General features: G+C 33.9%; 2 protein-coding genes across 4 annotated transcripts; both read left to right on the forward strand.

Moving 5' to 3' along the window:
• The first annotated feature begins 182 nt into the window (after positions 1-182).
• On the forward strand, positions 183-8,772 carry LOC105342554 (protein NEDD1). Of its 2 annotated transcripts, XM_011449545.4 has the most exons (13): positions 183-429; positions 926-1,020; positions 1,304-1,420; positions 1,526-1,666; positions 1,818-2,047; positions 2,298-2,490; positions 2,922-3,063; positions 3,900-3,962; positions 6,429-6,515; positions 6,864-7,012; positions 7,118-7,283; positions 7,532-7,962; positions 8,142-8,772. In XM_011449545.4, exons 1-13 carry the CDS (start codon positions 303-305, stop codon positions 8,244-8,246), a joined length of 2,046 nt encoding a protein of 681 aa, XP_011447847.3. In that variant the 5' UTR covers positions 183-302; the 3' UTR covers positions 8,247-8,772. The 2 variants fall into 2 exon arrangements, with proteins under 2 accessions (XP_011447847.3, XP_034305252.2); XM_034449361.2 differs by lacking the exon at positions 3,900-3,962.
• A 1,584-nt stretch (positions 8,773-10,356) lies between these two features.
• LOC105342555 (ER degradation-enhancing alpha-mannosidase-like protein 1) lies at positions 10,357-17,136 on the forward strand. Of its 2 annotated transcripts, XR_010713109.1 has the most exons (13): positions 10,357-10,663; positions 11,083-11,155; positions 11,251-11,354; positions 11,457-11,628; positions 11,819-12,002; positions 12,391-12,482; positions 12,924-13,006; positions 13,104-13,224; positions 13,571-13,815; positions 14,067-14,163; positions 14,349-14,534; positions 15,020-16,201; positions 16,259-17,136. XR_010713109.1 is itself a non-coding variant. In XM_011449547.4 (12 exons), the coding sequence occupies exons 1-12, from the start codon at positions 10,410-10,412 to the stop codon at positions 15,110-15,112; spliced, it is 1,704 nt and encodes a 567-aa protein (XP_011447849.1). In that variant the 5' UTR covers positions 10,357-10,409; the 3' UTR covers positions 15,113-17,136. The 2 variants fall into 2 exon arrangements, 1 of the variants encoding a protein (XP_011447849.1); XM_011449547.4 differs by having other exon boundaries at positions 15,020-17,136.
• Positions 17,137-18,609: the final 1,473 nt, after the last annotated feature.

Genomic DNA, 18,609 nt, shown 5'->3' on the forward strand with positions numbered 1-18,609 from the left:
TTGAATGATAAAGTTTAATTGAAATTATTCAACAAAAAATAACCTTTTTAAATTCTTATTTGATTTACTTATGTAAATTTTATAAATAAAACTTTTTTTTTTATAAAATATATATGTAAAATAGAAACACGAGTTCGAATTTTGCTTTTATTCGTTTTATGTGTGTTGTCTGTGAGAATCGTAAATATAGATTTTCCTGTAAACATGCAAAAGAGACGGGTGAGGAAAGGCGGGATAATGTGGATTGATAAATAGATTATGAACCGATACACTCTATTTCGATTTTAGAATTATTGTTCAAAATGAGTGTAGGACAAATTGCTTCAGCTGGTGATGATATAAAGCTGTGGGATGAATCAAACTTTACATTTTTAAAGCAATACAATCCACATGATCAAAACATTGCAGACATCTGTTGGAGCCATGATAGTATCCTTATTCAACGTTTTTAACGTTTCATTTATGGAATTGTTATGATTTATACTATCATTGATAAGGTAAATCAACTCTGCATGAACTTTTGCCAGGTTTGTGTGTGGCCGGGGGGGGGGGGGGGGGATGTGTGTGGATGATGGACCATACAAATTTTGACAGTTCACAAATACACTTCTCTATTATACTTGTTTCCGATCATATCGCGGGTTCTATGGTATCGCGGTATTTCTGTTTACGTATAGTAGCAAGCGCTGAAATTGACATTTGATATTGGGATATTTTTAGACATAGTAAACAGAGACACGCTGAACATCACTGAGGTATATTATAGAGGAAACTCACAATAACATAAGTTTCTGGAAATATTTCTGTATTGATAGATTTTTTGACAAAATGATTTAACTACCACGATATCATAGGACTGGCTCATACTAATTGAAATTGTTGATTGAAATATTTGTTTGGAGTAATGTTTCTTAATTGTTTCAAGATTCATTTCTTGCTAGCGTTGCTTTAAACAGCGAGAAAATAGCAATTTATTCATGCAAGACTTCAGCCTTTCCCATTACAACTCTTGATTGCTCGGTGAGTGACAATGCTAGGTATTTGTATGTACATGTATTCTACCAGATTAATATGTGTGGTTTTATGCATACATTTTTCTTTTTCTGAAATTTCATTTGTAAAGCTAGTGTTATATATACTACATTCATATTGGAAAGAATCACTTGAAAATTCTAGATTCTAAATTTTAGTTGTCAAATAATGTCATAAATTTTGTTTGAAAATGCACAATTTAAGTTGACTAAAAATTTTGTATTTCAAATATTAGAGAAGTTATCAGTCATAATGTATTTATTTATTTTAGCCTGGAAGATTGTGTGTAGACCTTACATCTACATCTAGGTATCTTGTGGTTGGAGGTTCAGATGGTATCATTAATGCTTGGGACCTAAAGTCAAGAACCATTAAAAAGTCCTACAAGGTATGCCATCCTTAATCATTTTCATATTTATAGAGTCACTTCATTTAATTAAACAGTATCAGTATCTGTTAATACATTGCTCATTAATATGATACTTTTTTTCAGGACCACAAAGGTCCAGTCAGTTGTGTACGCTTTAATGCCAACGATTCCCACATTGCTTCCGGATCAGAGGCAGGGGAGATCATTGTGTATAATGTAGTGACAGGACAAGGTTGCCGACCAATGACTGCCCCAAAAGTCCAAGTGTGTACTCTTATACAATTCTTGTTCAGTGAAAGACCTTAAATTATCAATGATTAAAAAAATTAAATTGATGTTAAACTTTAAAAAAAAAAAAAAAAGAAGGAGTGTATTTTTCCAAAGAAATGTGTTTGTTTATATTTGTTTATTATAGGCAATAAGACAGCTGCAGTTTAATGCAGTTAAGAAGTCTTTGCTTGGCTCTGTGTCAGAGGATGGGGCAGTCAACTTGTGGGACATCAACACACGTCGCCTCCTTCATGGCTACAGCGACGCCCACATCGCCTCCGCCACCGGCCTTAAGTTCTCTCCCCTGAATGACATTTTACTGCTCTCTGTAGGACTGGACAAGAGAATCATTTGCTTTGATGTCCAGAGCAAGAAGTAGGATTTTTTCCAAGTTTCTTGTATTATTTATTGTTAGGACTGTTTGTGAGACAACTATATTTTAAACTTTTTGATTTTAACCTTTTTAGCAAACAATTTCATGATTTTGATTTGTAAATATTCCGAAAACTAAAATTTGTAAATGCTGGATGATTGGAACATTAACCAAAACACAGTTGGTTGCATGCTCTAGACTTGTTAAAGAAATATAGTATACAGGATTGTGACGGTAGATATTTTGTTATAGACAGGTGAAGAGTATCACAGTTGAGTCACCCCTGACCTCTATTGATGTCAAGTCTGACGGGGTGACAGTGACGGTGGGCTCCACCAGAGGGAAGGTCTTTGTGTATGACCTGAGGAAGGCTGCCTCCCCGATCAGTGTATTCAGTGCCCACAGGTCCTCAGTGCAACGCCTCAAGTTTGAAAACAAAACTGCAGTAAGTACCATTATACCAAGTTACCAACAATTTTATGAGTTATTTACACAATTCTTTTCTTTAAACTTTAGTATGCTTAATGTTAAAATATTAAAACATGAGCAAATATTTGCCTAATGGTACAATAAACTATGGTAGTACATTTTATAGCAACTAAGCATATATGCTTACCAGTATAATGGATTTACGTTTAGAGCAATATTTGTTTTATTCCCCCTTGTCTTTAAAGATATAAAGTAATCAAATGTAACAAATTGCATTAACTTATGAATTATCTGTTCTTGACACTTTGCTGTGAGCATATTCTACTGAAAAAATGCATACTTTCAAGAAGATATACATGTATATGTATATTGTAATTATAATGAATATAAATGTGTGTTCTTTAAACATGGTCATGATGGATACATGTAACTTTTAATAATTTTCAGACTGAATTTCAAAGCTTAAGTAAGCAGGAAGCCTATGCAATGAAATCCAAGCTTGTCCAGAGTGAGGGGGAGGGGCTATCACCGGGCAGGAGACAGCTGCCCTCAGCCCCAAACAACCAGATCAGAGACCACATATTGAAAGGTGGGTCACAGTACAACGTAATGGTCTACCGTCATAACAATTACTGTATTACATGTTCTTGTCGCCTTAACATTGACAACAGCAACATCTTAGCTTTTGGTATGGGTCATAACAACAATGGTAATTTGTATTTTGTAGTCAAGATTACTGTAAACCAACTTTTATTCGTGTGCGAGAAATTTTCACGAGGTTTGCGAGAGCCTTGTTGTTGCGAATATTTCTCACCGTGAACCAGCTCTTGTCTTTTGATTCTTGTCACAACATGGGTCTGGATAAGGCTTGGTCACGAAAATTAGTTGTCACAATCCAGTTTATCACCAGGAAATCGTGAAATAAAGTCGCAGGGAATAAAAGTTGGTTTACGGTAAGGTGTATACTGGTATGTTTTGATGAGAGTAAAAACAGGTTAGTGGGCTGTCGACTTATTTTGAGATGTGTTTGGTGAACTATGTTAATTTTTCGACATATCCTTACTATATATTTAAAAGTCATTTTTTATATCGAATACAGTAGGTTTATATTAAATTAGCAGTAGAACATGTAGGTATTGTTTATTGAGTACATGTATTATAATTTATCACTTTTTCCTTGATATGAAGATAGCTGTTCTTAATTACTATTGTTCCATTCTTGTCCACTTGCAAAAATAACTGGAATTTTAAAACCTGAATGATTTTATAAGTGCAATTTTATAATTGCCACCCTCCCCCTACATTTTCTTTACATCTTGTTCTGCCTATATTATTCTGTATCTCTTGCAATAACAGTTGCAATAACCTGTGGTTGTTCTTACCCTTTAATATAATGTCATGTGACACAAGTGTCTCTCATTACAGAGGTCGAATCATGGCCCATGTCCACATTTTTAGAATATCTAGAATTTGATAGTTCTGGTGACGGTAGGTTAGAGTGAACATATTAACAGTGAACTTAATTAACTGTGTGCTGTATTAATCAGATGAATGTTTTAACACATATGTTATCTAAAATTTAACTGTTTTACTGGAGCTTCTTTTGCTAAAACAAACGAAATGATTGGTTGACGAGAGAGCTTCCTTTGCTTAAACCAAATAAAATGATTGGTTGACAAGAGAGCTTCCTTTGCTAAAAACAAATAAAATGATTGGTTGACAAGAGAACTTCCTTTGCTAAAAACAAATGAAATGATTAGTTGACAAGAGAACTTCCTTTGCTAAAAACAAATAAAATGATTGGTTGACAAGAGAACTTCCTTTCCTAAAACAAGAAAGTGGTTGTGTTTGTGGACACTACGTGCATTGTTTTGCTGTTCATTACTGTCCTCATTTTATATCTGTATGAATCTGGATTTTTCCAGTTGCATTCATTGATTTAATTTGATATTTGTTGTTAGCTTTCAAATTAAGGGGAAAATATTATTGCAATTGAGCAGGACTAGTTTCAACATTTGTGCCACTACTCACCATTTTCAGATTAAGAAGATTTAAGAGTATACAAGTTACTTAATTTTCAGATGTGAAGATAGAGCATCTGCTCTATAGGTACCAGGTAAATGAAATTAGATTTCACTTTGAAATATTAGTAATTCAAATCTCATCATAACTTGAACAATTCATTATTTCTGTAATTTGAGCAAATCCATTTTTCTGTATTTGAAAATATTTTTTAAATTATTACTTGATGCATATTAAACTAAAGAAATCTTAGTTGAAACTGTTTTGATTCATGCTTTAGACTGGGATAATTTCATAAGAGTATTGCCAAAATACAATCATTGAGTGAGTTTGCTAGATAAATTTTTATTGTACTTTTTCAACAGCAAGATGCTTATAGAAAATTTGTCTATTGAATTGAAAATAAATAATCTGGATATTTTTAAAGAGAATATTATACTCCTTATCAATTGAAATTACGGTATTATAAAGTATTCATTTTGTCGAAGTAATTAAAAAGTTAAACTAATCAAAGAACATTTAATTATAAATATAACCCATCTATTATCTGATTTACAAAATTTTTGCTTGTTGGGAGTTGATTTTTAATCAACTCTCCTATGCAGTCACTCGGACAAACCGAAAGTGAAACAGTGTTTGGACCTCAGCACAAATCATTGCTCCTGACAAGACTTAGTTCTTGAAAATAATTGACGAATTCGATGTAATTTATGCTAAAGAATTATTTTTCAAGGAAACTTATTTACAAATACCTTAAAAATAGTCAGATTTTAAATGGTACCAACAATTTAAGTATTTTTTGTAGTCATATGTATTCCTACGCCAGAGTTCAATATAGTCTCGTTCAACTCGACGCTCGGCTGTCTCCGTAAACCCTTGTCGGAGATTTACGGTGTCAGCCAAACGTTTGGTTGAACGAGACTAGAGTTGAATATTGCTTGGATCATTACAATTTTCGAGAAATATTTCTACCACTGATACATAGTTTGATTGAATTAATTTTGTCTTTAAATATTATTTAACATGATTCATCTGGAGGTTTCTCGACATTCTAGTAGAAAAAGTTCAAAAATTCATATTATAAAAATATGCGTAATTCAAATTACAAACTATACGTATACATGTACTTGTCATGCAAAATAACATATCATTGATTTTAAAATAAGTAACAATCGACAAAATCAACTCTCGTTAGTTCTTCAGTACTTTGATTTATAATTAGATTTGTAGACATCACAAAATTGTTTAGCAGAATGACATCCCTGTTTTAAGTCAAAAAAATGTGTTGTTTGAAAGTGAAGTTTTAAAATGCATTTAGCTGTGTGAGACTGTGTGTAAAAAGATTATTTAGTTCATTTGTTTTGTTTCATAACAAGTTTGATTTGCAAAATGGAACACCTCATTTAATTCTTGGCATGAGAGATCTTTGCTTATAAAGTGTTTTCATGAATTGCATTTAAATGTACATTTTATCATTAATTTGTTCAGTAAGTGCACAACACTACATGTGTATATACTTCATTTAAAAGAGACTGTGAGATAGATAGAGTTCCAGATTACATTGAAGTCCTACATTATCTGGAAAATTCATTATGTATATGTAATTTTTACCTTCATATACCTTTACATATAATTGGTTCTGTTAATATTTGACCTCCCTTGCCCCTCTTTTTCCAAGAAAAGAAAGCACAGGGGAAAAAATCATATACATATATTTATAATACATTTGTATCTTTTATTCCACAGCATTTCTTTAAATATCTTTATCTGGACTGTGTTACACTTTTGTAGAAGTGCTGATAATTTCAATTTTCTGTACCTTTTTGCCATCCCAACTTGGATTAATCATCACTAAAACAGTAACCTATAGACATACAACTTGTGTCATCTCTCAGTGATTATAATAGATTGCTCTTTGCCTTTTGACTTCAGAGACAGAACAGCCTACTTCCAGTCCTACTGCAGCCGAGAGGAAGGATCTTTACTCCTACAGGAATGTTAAGTCACCAAATCACAGTGGTAAGTTGGTCCATCTAGGCTGGACAAGTCAGACCAGTAATGCCAAAAAAGAGAGGTCCTATAAACATTTGGAATGTTTTCAGTGATGCTTTATAATAGTAGTAAATCAGTTCTATTGGAAACCAAAGGAAAAGCCCTTAAGTGATAGTTGAAACTAAGAATGTTGAGTCCCCAGATCATAGTGTATTGTTACGGAATAGGCAAAGAGAGAAAGAAATCTGTTGACATTGGAAGTAGAAAGTCAACAAACCAAAGTGGTACTGGGAAATTCAGTTTTCTTTTACATACTTAAACTTGTGAAATAAATGAAAAGCTGTATGATGATAACATGTTTTGACCATTTTGTAGATGGAGTGTTTTCTCCCATGAGGGAGCACACCGACTCCTATGGGAGTAGTGTAATGTCCCCTTTGGACAGTGTGAGCAGACAGTCTGCAGGAACAATAGGAATTAGTAACATCACTCCCCTCAGATCTGACCTCAGCAGCTTAAAAAATGTGTGTTATTTATCTATACCGACTCTTGCCAAATTGTACCAGAATTTTGCATTATCCAAAATTAGACTAAAAACATCAGCTTAATGTTAAAGTTTCTTTTTGCAGCACAATGGAAGTTTAGGACTGTCACCTGTATCAGGACCATACACTGGGTCAACAGATGATTACATGACAGACCATAACCCAACAAGTCAGACCCCAGACAGTCATTACAGGGAACCTGCTGAGTCCCCAGAGTCTCACACCTCCCCAGTCCTACACAGGGACACAGGTAACAGATAGTTCTCATCACAGCAAGCAAAACTAAAAACCACCTCACCAAAGATCCTGAATCAAACTTATTCAGGATTGTGATTAACAAACCAACCAACTTTCCCCCCCTTTACTACACTTCTCCACTCCACAATCTTACATGTAACAGGATAAAATATGTTGGTACACAAGCCAGCACATGCACTGTTTATTACATTAGTGCACAATTCCTTACCATTTAAGAAGATATTTTGCATTATTTCCTAGATACACAAAGACCATCAGCTTTTATCCGAAGAAGTGGTGATGATCGAAACTTCCCCAGCTCATTCCTGCCGTCAGTGAATGAGTACAGTGCCAGTCCTTATGTAGGAGCCCCCAGTGATTCTGTGAACACATCAAGAACTAGTGGTAACACTCGACAGAGAAACAATTATGACGAATCTCCAAGTGCAAGCTCCGGGGGAAGCAGTGTCCCTCCATTTAAACTGACTACATCCCCAGAGGGCGCTCAAAGCGTCCCCTCAGTAGAGGCAACACTGCCCACACAAATTCCAGGCTCACAGAACGGTCAGAACTTCCAGACGCAAGTCATACGCAATCTCATCAGTGAGGAGTTGGAGGATTTCAAGGACCAGATTCACAGGGACATCTTACAGCTGCAGGTGGAGATGCTGAGGCAGTTTCAAATACAAATGGTAATGGCTCCATGATGGTGATTTTGATAAGTCAATTTTTAGATAGTATGAACTAAAAAGTGCTTGGCAATAACGGTTTTTTAATACACACCTGCATACATGTACATGTATGTACTCCTGAGAAAGATATGAATGAGTTATAGATTCAGCATGTTTAAAAAGTGTCTTCATTTTTTAAGGTGGAAATGACAAATGTTTTCAAGCAGCATTCAGTGAATCAAGAACTTCTCCAGGAGGTAGAGCGATTGAGGGAGGAAAACAAACGATTAAAGAAAAACTTTTGAGATCAGAAACAAAAGGTCAATATTTGGTGCTCATAACAGCAGCAATTGGTGAAACTGTGCTTGTGAAAGAAATTACCCAACGAATTTGAAAAGTACAGATGTTTTTAATATCCTTATTTAATTTATAAACAAAATGACTAACAGGTTTTCATTACTGTTAAATTATTAATATTTTCAGGCATTCTATCATTTACATTTCCCTGATAAAAATAAGATTACTAAAACTGTGCATACCTCTATTGTTCTATAAATTATAGAATTGTTTCATTAATGTTTTTTAACTTCACTATTGAGTTAATACAATGTGAAGTATTTTTGTGATATTTGACTTACAAATACAAATGTATTTAAGATAGGAAATGAAAGAAGGTGCATGTGCAGTAATCATTTGCATGTCTTCAGTTTGCCAGTACATGTACAGTGTACCATATTTTTTCTTACTTCTGTAAATGATATTTACTACATGTATCTACACATCTAATCTGTAGATCTTTATTATGGTTGTTGAATAAAGTACAATTTATTTAGAAGTGTGGTTATTTAACACAAAAGGCATTTGAACTTGATTAATAAGTACCTCACCCCAAAACTTTGAGGGAAACAGCTAGAATAAGTCAATCTAGTGTATAGCTTGAGGCTTTCATGTGAAAAGAAAAAGGACATATATAACAAACTATATAACAAGATTTTACCTGTTACATAGTTGTCATAGTATATAATATTTAATAGATGCAAGAACATGCTTATGTTCTAAATCAATACAGGAGTTCACATGTCAGTTCTAGGGGTTGGTCATGGCCCTAAATGTACAGGGCTGCATTTTACATATTAAGAACTTACGACAAAGTCGTAAATATTTACAGTCTCGTAAAATGATCTTTAGAGAACAAAATTGACATAAAACCATTTGTTTACAAATATTTCAATTTCCATAATTATATTTTCCAGCCATAAGAACAAATCATTGTTCAATTGGTAACAAATTTGGTCGTAAGTCGTAAGTTCTTTTGTAAAACGCAGCCCTGGGTTGGAGAAAAAACATGACCTTGAATAATCTCCTGTACATCCAGACAGGTACTCTAGCACCAGCAGTCTAGCAGAGATCATCCTGTTGTTAATTACTTGATAATCTTGAAGGGTTTAATATTTCAACTTTATTGAAATATTTAACTAAAGCCTTTTTTCCAATACAAGTTGTATAATCATGATACTGTAAAAATTTGCATAACTTCATTTTGCGAATTACTGGATAACATTTATAAACCTGTTTGAAGCGACTTATATTCATGATCCAGATTTAGATGGTCTGACTATCTTAAATAATTAATTTGCAGTGATAACCAACAATTATTGTTTCAATATTAGAATTAAGATTCTTGACGGTGATTTAATGATGAGATGTGCAATTAAATGCGCGGACATATGAAAATGTATTGGATTATTTCAATTTACACTTTCGTCGAGGGAAAATTGGCGAATTTAAACTTATTGGTGGTTTTTAAGAAGCAGAAAGAATACAACTGACTTAAATTAAGATGCCATTTGATATCTGATTAATGGTTTTTGGAGAAAGCAACTGGAAAGTAAGTTAGACGCGAAATAGAAAATTGGGACATCGCGGGACATATGTCCCGGACTACTTTTACACCATCCCCCATCAGATAATTAAAGTACTGTAGATAATGTGCTTTTTTTTTTTTTAAATAAATCGTAATTTTTTATGCTTTCATATAAAATTGTTTTTTTAGAACTGATCGCAGCTTCAACCTGGTTCGATATAATCTCACAAGGTCTATAAATTATATATAAATAGATTTCAGTAAAGCTATTTATTGAGTAATTACCCCAATATACCACCATACATTGTTTAACCAGCCACGTCAGTAATTTTCATTGGTTAAAAACTTTTAGGATTCTCCTTACTATATTTAGAACATGAAAAATATTCATACGCCTTGCAATGATTATTAGATATTGAAGTCGTTCTTAGAAAATTGTAAATAAATTTTGTAAGGCTGCAAATGTTGTATGTATTATTTGAAGCGCATGGTGGTTGAAAGTTAATTGTAATATTAAAACTATTTTACAGCGGAAAGTTTTCCTGTAATTTGTTGACGGTGGTGTCGGGCACTTCCGGTTTAGCAGAAAACGTTATGGAAAACTATGAAACTTGCGTTACTTTCGATAGTGTTAGTAATTTTACATAAATTACAAGCCAGATTATATTATTTTAAAGGTGACATAGATCCATATGATAAAGAATATGGATATTTCTCAGAAAAAGATCGTCTGGAAACACTGGATTCAGTTCGAAAAACTTTCACATTTGGGTATGACAGTTACATGAAATATGCTTATCCCTCAGACGAACTCAATCCGATTTTCTGTGAAGGGAGAGGCCCAGACTATGAGGACCCGTGAGTATATGATTTTTCGAAAGCATTTGATCGTGTTGATAAAATTCATATTTCATGATGTAACATGATATATTTGTTTCGACAATTTTCTTTATCAAACAGTACTGGTTTTATTAAACTTATGCTTCTTGCTGGAATATTTTGCCAAAATTCAGAAACTATGGTTGTTCTCGCTTTTTTACTGGTAAGATAAAAATAAAACAGAGACCAACAGTAGGTTTTACATTGACTGCTTGTTAAAAAACATCATAGACAAGCAAAATCATATGACACGAATAATGTGAATGGATGCAGTGATTTCAGACATACTGGAGTATTAACACTCAAGTTTAGTCCACTCCATTAAGGGAAGAAGAAGAAGAAAATTAGGTTTTCGAATTAAAACCCTAGTAAGCATGTTTTAATTTATTTATTGAAAGGTCCAACATTAATATCAATGATGTTTTGGGAGACTACATGCTGACGTTGGTGGATACTTTAGACACTCTGGCCGTAAGTGAACTCATTCTTGACTGAGTAATATTGTTCTACTCAATCACCTGTAAAATAATATTAGTTAGTAAACAGTGTACTATAATTCTTGATAGATAATGGGAAATGTAACCGAGTTTAAAAGAGCTGTCCAGCTGGTTATAGATAACTTGTCCTTTGACAAGCCATCAACTGTACAGGTGTTTGAAGTCACCATCAGGTAACTGTAATATTAATCTCAGTGCATGTTCCATAAGAGATGTACATGTTTAAAGCGTGTTCTCTATGAGTTTGCCTGTTCTTCAGTACATCGTCTCTTTAGAATCATTGGGTCTCTGCTGTCCACTCACCTCATTATCACGGACCAGGAGCAGCCCTTTGGAGACCTGAAACCTACAGATTACAATAATGAGCTTCTCATGTTGGCCAACGACATTGCATCTCGATTGTTGCCAGCTTTTGAGAACACAGCTACAGGAATACCATTTCCCAGGGTAAAACCATTGAAAAAAAAAATGTCATAGCTGAAAAAAAAATCATTTGCAAATTTTTGTGTCAATGTTCTATGATCCTGCATGTAGCCTTAAATCCCTCCAAATGGTAGTGTAAGAGTAAATTATCACATTGTTAAATCCAAAGTTTGAACTTTGGTTTTTGAAATGTACAGAATTATTTATTTTGTAGGTCAAACTAGATCAGGGTGTACCTGAGGACTGTATCAATGAGACGTGTACATCAGGGGCCGGGTCTCTGGTGATGGAATTTGGTGTCCTCTCCCGCCTTACTGGGGACCCTATTTATGAATCCTATGCAAGAAGAGCTGTTAAGCGACTCTGGGAGTACCGGTCTAACATAACAGGCTTATTAGGTAAAATTGGTCTCAAATCTGTATTTTTTACAGTGGAACTGTCTCTTAGGGCATTACTCAAAAGGACATGAAACATGTATCATAACAATCAATTTTTAGATCAGATAACTGATTTACCAGTACTGCCATGTATTAAAAATCTGTCCTATATAGCTTAGTCTTTATACCACATAAATGGAAAAAGAAAGCTTGAAATTGTTCAGCTCAAATCATAAACCATGCTTCTTTAATAGCATTTTTAAAAATAAGACCATTATTGTCGAAGTGGACCTAGAAGCATTCTAGTATCATTAAGATTTTTATACAAATTTCATGACTATTGTTAGAGGGGTCTAATATACATGTCTATTTGTATGTACCAATAATGAATATCTGCATCTTATTTCAGGGAATGTGATAAATATCCAGACTGGTCAATGGAAAGGCCAGATGAGTGGACTGGGGGCGGGGCTGGACTCTTTTTATGAATATCTGCTCAAGGTAAGATATTCATCTCCATTCAATTGCTGATTGCTTCCCTTTGTTTGAAAGGTGTTTGATTTGAAGCAGGATGAAGGGAAATTGGAAGTCGGCAAGAAATCAAATTTATAGCAATTCTATCAAAATTTATGATGATGAAAAGAGATTCAGTTTGTAAGTTGTAAGGTTTTTTGCCTAAACACTTGAAAAACCACTGATAAATGGATATTCATTTCAACACTAGATTGAGCTGAGTGGTTAAATATTATCAAAGGCACATAGAACTTACAGTGTGAAAAAAAAAATTACACGTTATTGTATTTTAACAGTTGTTAAAAAAATAATTATCACAATGTTTTCTGTCTCTTGATATTCAGAAATTTGATGTATAATATATCCATGCTAAATGAACATATGATTGTATTGTTGTACCTACACCGTATGTTATGATTATTTTTACAGACATACATACTCTTTGGTGAAAATGAAGACTACAAAATGTTTAAAGAGATGTACGACTCTATAAAATTTCATATGAGAAGAGGGTAGGTTTGTGCATTATTATGGTGGTTGTCATTCACAATTTCTAAAATTTCTCAAACAATTATCATTAACAATGTATTTCAATCATTTCTATTGCAGGAGGTTAAAATGTAACAAAGGGGATGGGAACCCTCCTATTTATGTTAATGTTAATATGAAGACTGGTGAAACGGTCAACCATTGGGTCGATTCTCTCCAGGCAGCATGGACAGCTGTTCAGGTAAGGCCGTCCTGACACACATCTCGGGAAATCCTCACCCACATCTTAGCACTGCTATTTTGCTGCTGCTATTTCAGTTACTCAGCAGAAATTCAAGAGTGGCAAATTATTTGCCACACCCTTGGGCTTCTGCTGTGTAATATTCAATGTTTATGCTTAGGTATTGAAAGAAATACTTGCTACATATAAGATAGATACCATTAGATGCAGTCTCTTAGATAAGGCTGATATTTTTATCATAAAATTTTACTAGAAGACATTCATCTATGATGTTATCATCTTTGTTCAGATGTTGCCAGTAATTTATTTGTTTTGTAGTAACCAGTACATGTACTGACTTTCGCAGGTGCTGAATGGTGATATTGACGAGGCAATATGTTCACACGCCCTCTACTATTCCATCTGGAAGAAGTACGGTGTATTACCGGAGAGATACAACTGGTACCTCCGGGTCCCCGAGGTCACTTTCTACCCCCTGAGGCCAGAACTGATTGAGTCCACATACTTCCTCTATCAGGCGACCAAAAACCCATTCTATCTCCACGTAGGGCGGGACATATTGAACAATCTGAACAACTACACTCATGCAGAGTAAGTGTCAGGCTTAATAACAGGACAACTTACAAGTTTCCTTTGGTCCCTAAACAGTTGTCAAGCTGTGTTATTGTCTCTAACCATATCAAAGAGCTAGGATAAATATTTAAACTTGCAAGTATATGTATTTTGAACTAACAATGAATGATACCTTATTTTTTTTAACCGTATTATAAAATCTTTAAATAAAGATCTTTACATTGACCTTGACCTATTTTAAACCCATAATTTCGGTGTATTGTTTATAGATGTGGTTATGCAACAATACATGATGTAAATGATAAAACTAAAGAGGATCGCATGGAGAGCTTCTTTCTGAGTGAGACCTGTAAATACCTGTATTTGGTGAGTTTCAACCTGAGGATTAGAGGCAACATCATTTGTCATTTTTAATGTTTACATTTACACAGTTGGTGTAAAGTCAAGGTCATTAGCAACAGGCTCTGTTTCTTGACCTTCCCTTTACTTATTGTGCAGCAAAGAAAATTAGATGTTTTGTAATTGCAGTAGTGTCTTTGATATCTTTCCAGTTGTTTGACAAGGACAACCATCTAAATAAAGCGGAGTCTAGGTATGTGTTTAACACGGAGGGCCACGTTTTCCCGATCGATGACCGCTTCAGGAGGAAGCCATGGGAAACAGAGGGGGCTGAGTCTGAGGCCCCTAGTACCGTCCTCAGTGTGGTCAATGTCAAAAAGAACTCCACCTTCTCTAATGTAAGTTGGATAACAGAACAAGAGTATCTAGAATGGTGTACCATAGGCATTATTGTAGAATCATTCAAATTTGTTAATTATGTGGGTACATACGATACACATTTTTACATTTGCAACAAATTATGATACATTTTTTATTTAGCCACTTCATGAAATTCCCCACCATTACTGATAAAATATGGTTTCTTCATATTGTAAAGATTGCACTTTTTGTGTTGACTACATAAGGTCAACATGGAACTGACTCATCCACTTTTTCAAATAGAGCAAAAAAATGAATTGAAAGTTTATTTATTGGGAGAGGGCGGTCTAAGTTATGGAACTTGTGCCCAATCCCAATTGTATTTTTGTTCAATAAAAATATGTTCAAATGAAATCGAAAGTTTATTTATAGATTAATCCATCCATTTTCGAAAAGGTTGCCACCTGCCTGTATGCAATCACAATTTGCTGAATTTGGTACATGTGTTATATTTTCATTTCAGTGTGAAACGGTGTCAGACGAGCAGAAGTTCTTTATGCCAATGAAGAGTCCATATTATCAACAGATGAAAAGTGCTGTAGGAATAGGGGACTGATCCAACTCAATGAAGCAGCAATCAAAATATGTGCCTGGATGTATCAACACAGTGCTTTCAGTGATACACGTGTATGAATGCATTATTTTCTGTGATACACACATGTATAAATACACACATGTATAAATATTTGTCTTTCCATCAGTGTGGATATCCGCTCGCACCAAGCCAAAAGAGAAATCCTTCATTTGTCAGACCTCTGAGGTTGTTTACAATGGTTGTAGTCTGGGGGGTTTTACCATATGTTTATATTAATTTGTTATATTTTATCAATATTTCATGTGTATTTGCTGGTTCATCTCACAGACACTTCTTGTTCGATTTTTACAACATTTAGAATCATTAATTGTAAAGTACAATGTATCTTTATTTGCGAGCAAGAAATATTTAACACGTTCACAAGTTAAGTTTAGCTCTAGATTTTTTACAAACCACTACATATGAATAAAAAATCATATAAAATGTGAAATGTTATGAAGGGCAAAAATCTTTTGTTGTAGACCACTTTGTTGATTTGCAAAATAAGCTAGATAGTTAAACAAAAAGAAAAATTGATTCATATTCCTCTTATCAAATCTTGCATCTTAAATGAAAATCACTTCCTTTAATAATTGCATTATATATATTTTGAAAATTTTAAACTGAGAAAGTAAATAGTGTTTTTTCACATTTTGTTATTTTCTTCTGCTTGAATTTTAATACTGAAAGTGGTAACTTTTAATAAGGCCCTTATTATTGAATTTGCTGCAGTTGCCAACATCTTTTTTCATCAGATCTTGATTTTTATTATGTAGCCTTCAGTTACATTTATGCAGTTGAATTCTTTGTGTATGTGTGCTGCAAGCTGTCAATTATATATACATGTATATGCAGATATTGGCCAAAACTACCTTGTCAACAAAGCCAAAATGTTTTATCCATCTTTCTATGAATCTGTTCGTCAGGTTATGGTGTTCAAGTGAATGTTGATTTGTATGATACAAGTAATGAAGATCTTTTCCCCAGCCAATCTAGTCCATATTATTTGGTGTTAACTTGTACATTCCGCTCACCAGTCAGGGCTGTAACATCAGGGCTCTCACCGTCAGGGCTGTGATATCAGAGCTGTCACCGTCAGGGCTGTGACATCAGAGCTGTCACCGTCAGGGCTGTGACATCAGGGCTCTCTTTGACTCTGGTTTGTTATGCCAGGGATTGATGATTTTTTTTATTAAATTGTTTTTTTCCTGTGGCATTTAGAAGAAGAAAATATAGGTGAGCCTGACCTCAGGGAAGCCTACTTAGTTTGTTATGCAAGAAATATTTGTGAATCAAATATTCTAGCATTCTGTTAACATTCAACAAAGGAAAAGAGATGTGCATTACGATGCATGTTACAAAATAATGGGCATTACAGTAAGCATATAGACTGCTGTAAGTGTGTTGAGATGTTTCAAAATTGATATTCTTCTTGGTATTTAAAAACTTCTTTTTTTTGGGGGGGGGGGGGGGGGGAGACTTAAAACAATTTATGGACAGTTCTTGTATTTATAAAACCAATATCCCTTCTCAGTATAGGAGAATTTTTTTTTTATCCCAGATCTACTTTGAAAAGTTGGCAATATATTCTGTGGTTAATGAATTTGATATTGGATAATAAATGATTTTCAAAATGAGCATGAAATTTGCAACCATGGAAAAGAAGTTGTTAAATATACTTTGTATTTGTACAAGGCATATTACTTTTATGAAAAGTTAAATTACACAGTACTTTGTAAAGATGCAATACATTCTTTTATGATTAGCTCTGATCCATCACACTCCATTCTTTGGACATTAACCACATCTCTGTCATTTGATCACTCGGATTTTGACACTTGGTTTCTAAGTCTTCCACAGAATGTAACGCATATCAACAATGGACAATTTTCAATCAAATTGCATGGTACAGCAGTATGTGATGTACTGATATTTTGCATTCTGTATTTTGTGGGGATTTTTAAATGTTCCTTGTTATTCATCAATAAATTAAAATGGAAACAAAAGTTTGTTGGTGATTTCTATATAGTAGTGCTTTTGTTATCCAGTTTACTGGAGTGTATGTCGTCAGTTCACAGTGTTTCTCCTGTTGGTTGACCTTTGAAACCAACAAAAGAAAAAAGAGAGATTATGTAGCTGTGACTGTATATATCCTTTTCAGTCAATCCCTCTTCTCAGCAAAATTGATGAACAACGTCCTCCAAGTGCAAGCTGTTTAATGTGTTGGGGTTTTTTTTTGTTTAAGGTACAAATACCTTTCACTAAAAATAGAACTGTAATGTAACACCATTTTTAAACATTTTTTCCTACAAAATGTTAAAAATCCTGACTGATTCTTATATATACAAAGAATTAATAACGTATTAATTAACACAATGACTACTTTCACTTAAAACGAACCGTCTGTGTATACTAAGCTATAGCTAGGACATTCCCGCGTGGAGAACACTTCTCGCATGAAAAAGGCATAAAGTGTTATCCAGGGTAATTGCTTCTGAAGGCCAAACAGAGAATGTGATTTTCCCCAAAGGAAGGGAGTGGACAAACATGTATGTTTGTAAAAATTTTACATTTTTGAAAGGACAGTGATCAGATCTTATCATTTTTGGATGATAACTGTTTACATGTCACGTTTTCGTGTCCAACCTGCAGATCATTGAATCGGACCCATCAGTACTCATAGGTGAACCATGGGGTTCACGGAATAGTTGGTTCTTAATTCCCGTGAGTATAGGACAACTGCGTATTAAAAAAAAACCGGGCTGCATATACATATAAAAAGTCTGGGTAAATAAATCGACACTGTCTAGCAAATTTACAAATATGAGTTTACCTACATGGAATATTTATATAGCTCCGATATTTCAGAAACAAAAGAAAAAAGGGGGATTTCATAACGTGTAAATGACGTTTTTGTTCAAGCTAGGTCGATTAATTAATCTTTGACTTTGTCTTTAAATAAAATTTCAACGAAATAAAACAGTATTGCAATCAATTTACTACTGTTAACACAATAGGTATAGATACATATTTACTTTTGGGTTATAAAACGGCTGCTTTATTTACCTTTATTTCATATGTTATGTTTAAGTTGGGATGGGGTTATTATATAATCCTTTTTCTGCAATGACGGATACCTTCATGAAACACCAAAAAAACAAAAACGAGTTTGTTGTTCATATTTACAGGTATAGATCTCTGAACCATTCTTCAATCATCCATAAAGAAATGAGCGATAACAAGTAAATTATCGTTATTATTGTCTCCATGGTAAATCGTCTGTATTTACACAGAAGAAACAACAATTTTAAACCGTATACGAGGAGGTTGAAATGTTTACTACAACTTCTTGGAAGTTTGGGTTTAGTAAACTATATAGCTACTTGTGAAGGTTGTTGAAGATAGCTGAAGTTTCGACCCACGAAGTTATCTATGCTTTGTCACAGTAAGAAGTATTAGACAAGGTTGTAAACATTATT

Source organism: Magallana gigas, chromosome 4, assembly GCF_963853765.1.
Source record: "Magallana gigas chromosome 4, xbMagGiga1.1, whole genome shotgun sequence".
NCBI lineage: Eukaryota > Metazoa > Mollusca > Bivalvia > Ostreida > Ostreidae > Magallana > Magallana gigas.

Excerpts from the sequence above, each read along its gene's own strand:
- LOC105342554 (XM_011449545.4), top strand. The coding sequence starts at position 303 with ATGAGTGTAGGACAAATTGCTTCAGCTGGTGATGATATAAAGCTGTGG. Across the intron at positions 430-925 it reads CATCTGTTGGAGCCATGATA|ATTCATTTCTTGCTAGCGTT; the intron begins GTATCCTTATTC and ends AATTGTTTCAAG. Across the intron at positions 1,021-1,303 it reads TTACAACTCTTGATTGCTCG|CCTGGAAGATTGTGTGTAGA; the intron begins GTGAGTGACAAT and ends TATTTATTTTAG.
- LOC105342555 (XM_011449547.4), top strand. The coding sequence starts at position 10,410 with ATGAAACTTGCGTTACTTTCGATAGTGTTAGTAATTTTACATAAATTA. Across the intron at positions 11,156-11,250 it reads ATACTTTAGACACTCTGGCC|ATAATGGGAAATGTAACCGA; the intron begins GTAAGTGAACTC and ends AATTCTTGATAG. Across the intron at positions 11,629-11,818 it reads CAGGAATACCATTTCCCAGG|GTCAAACTAGATCAGGGTGT; the intron begins GTAAAACCATTG and ends TTTATTTTGTAG.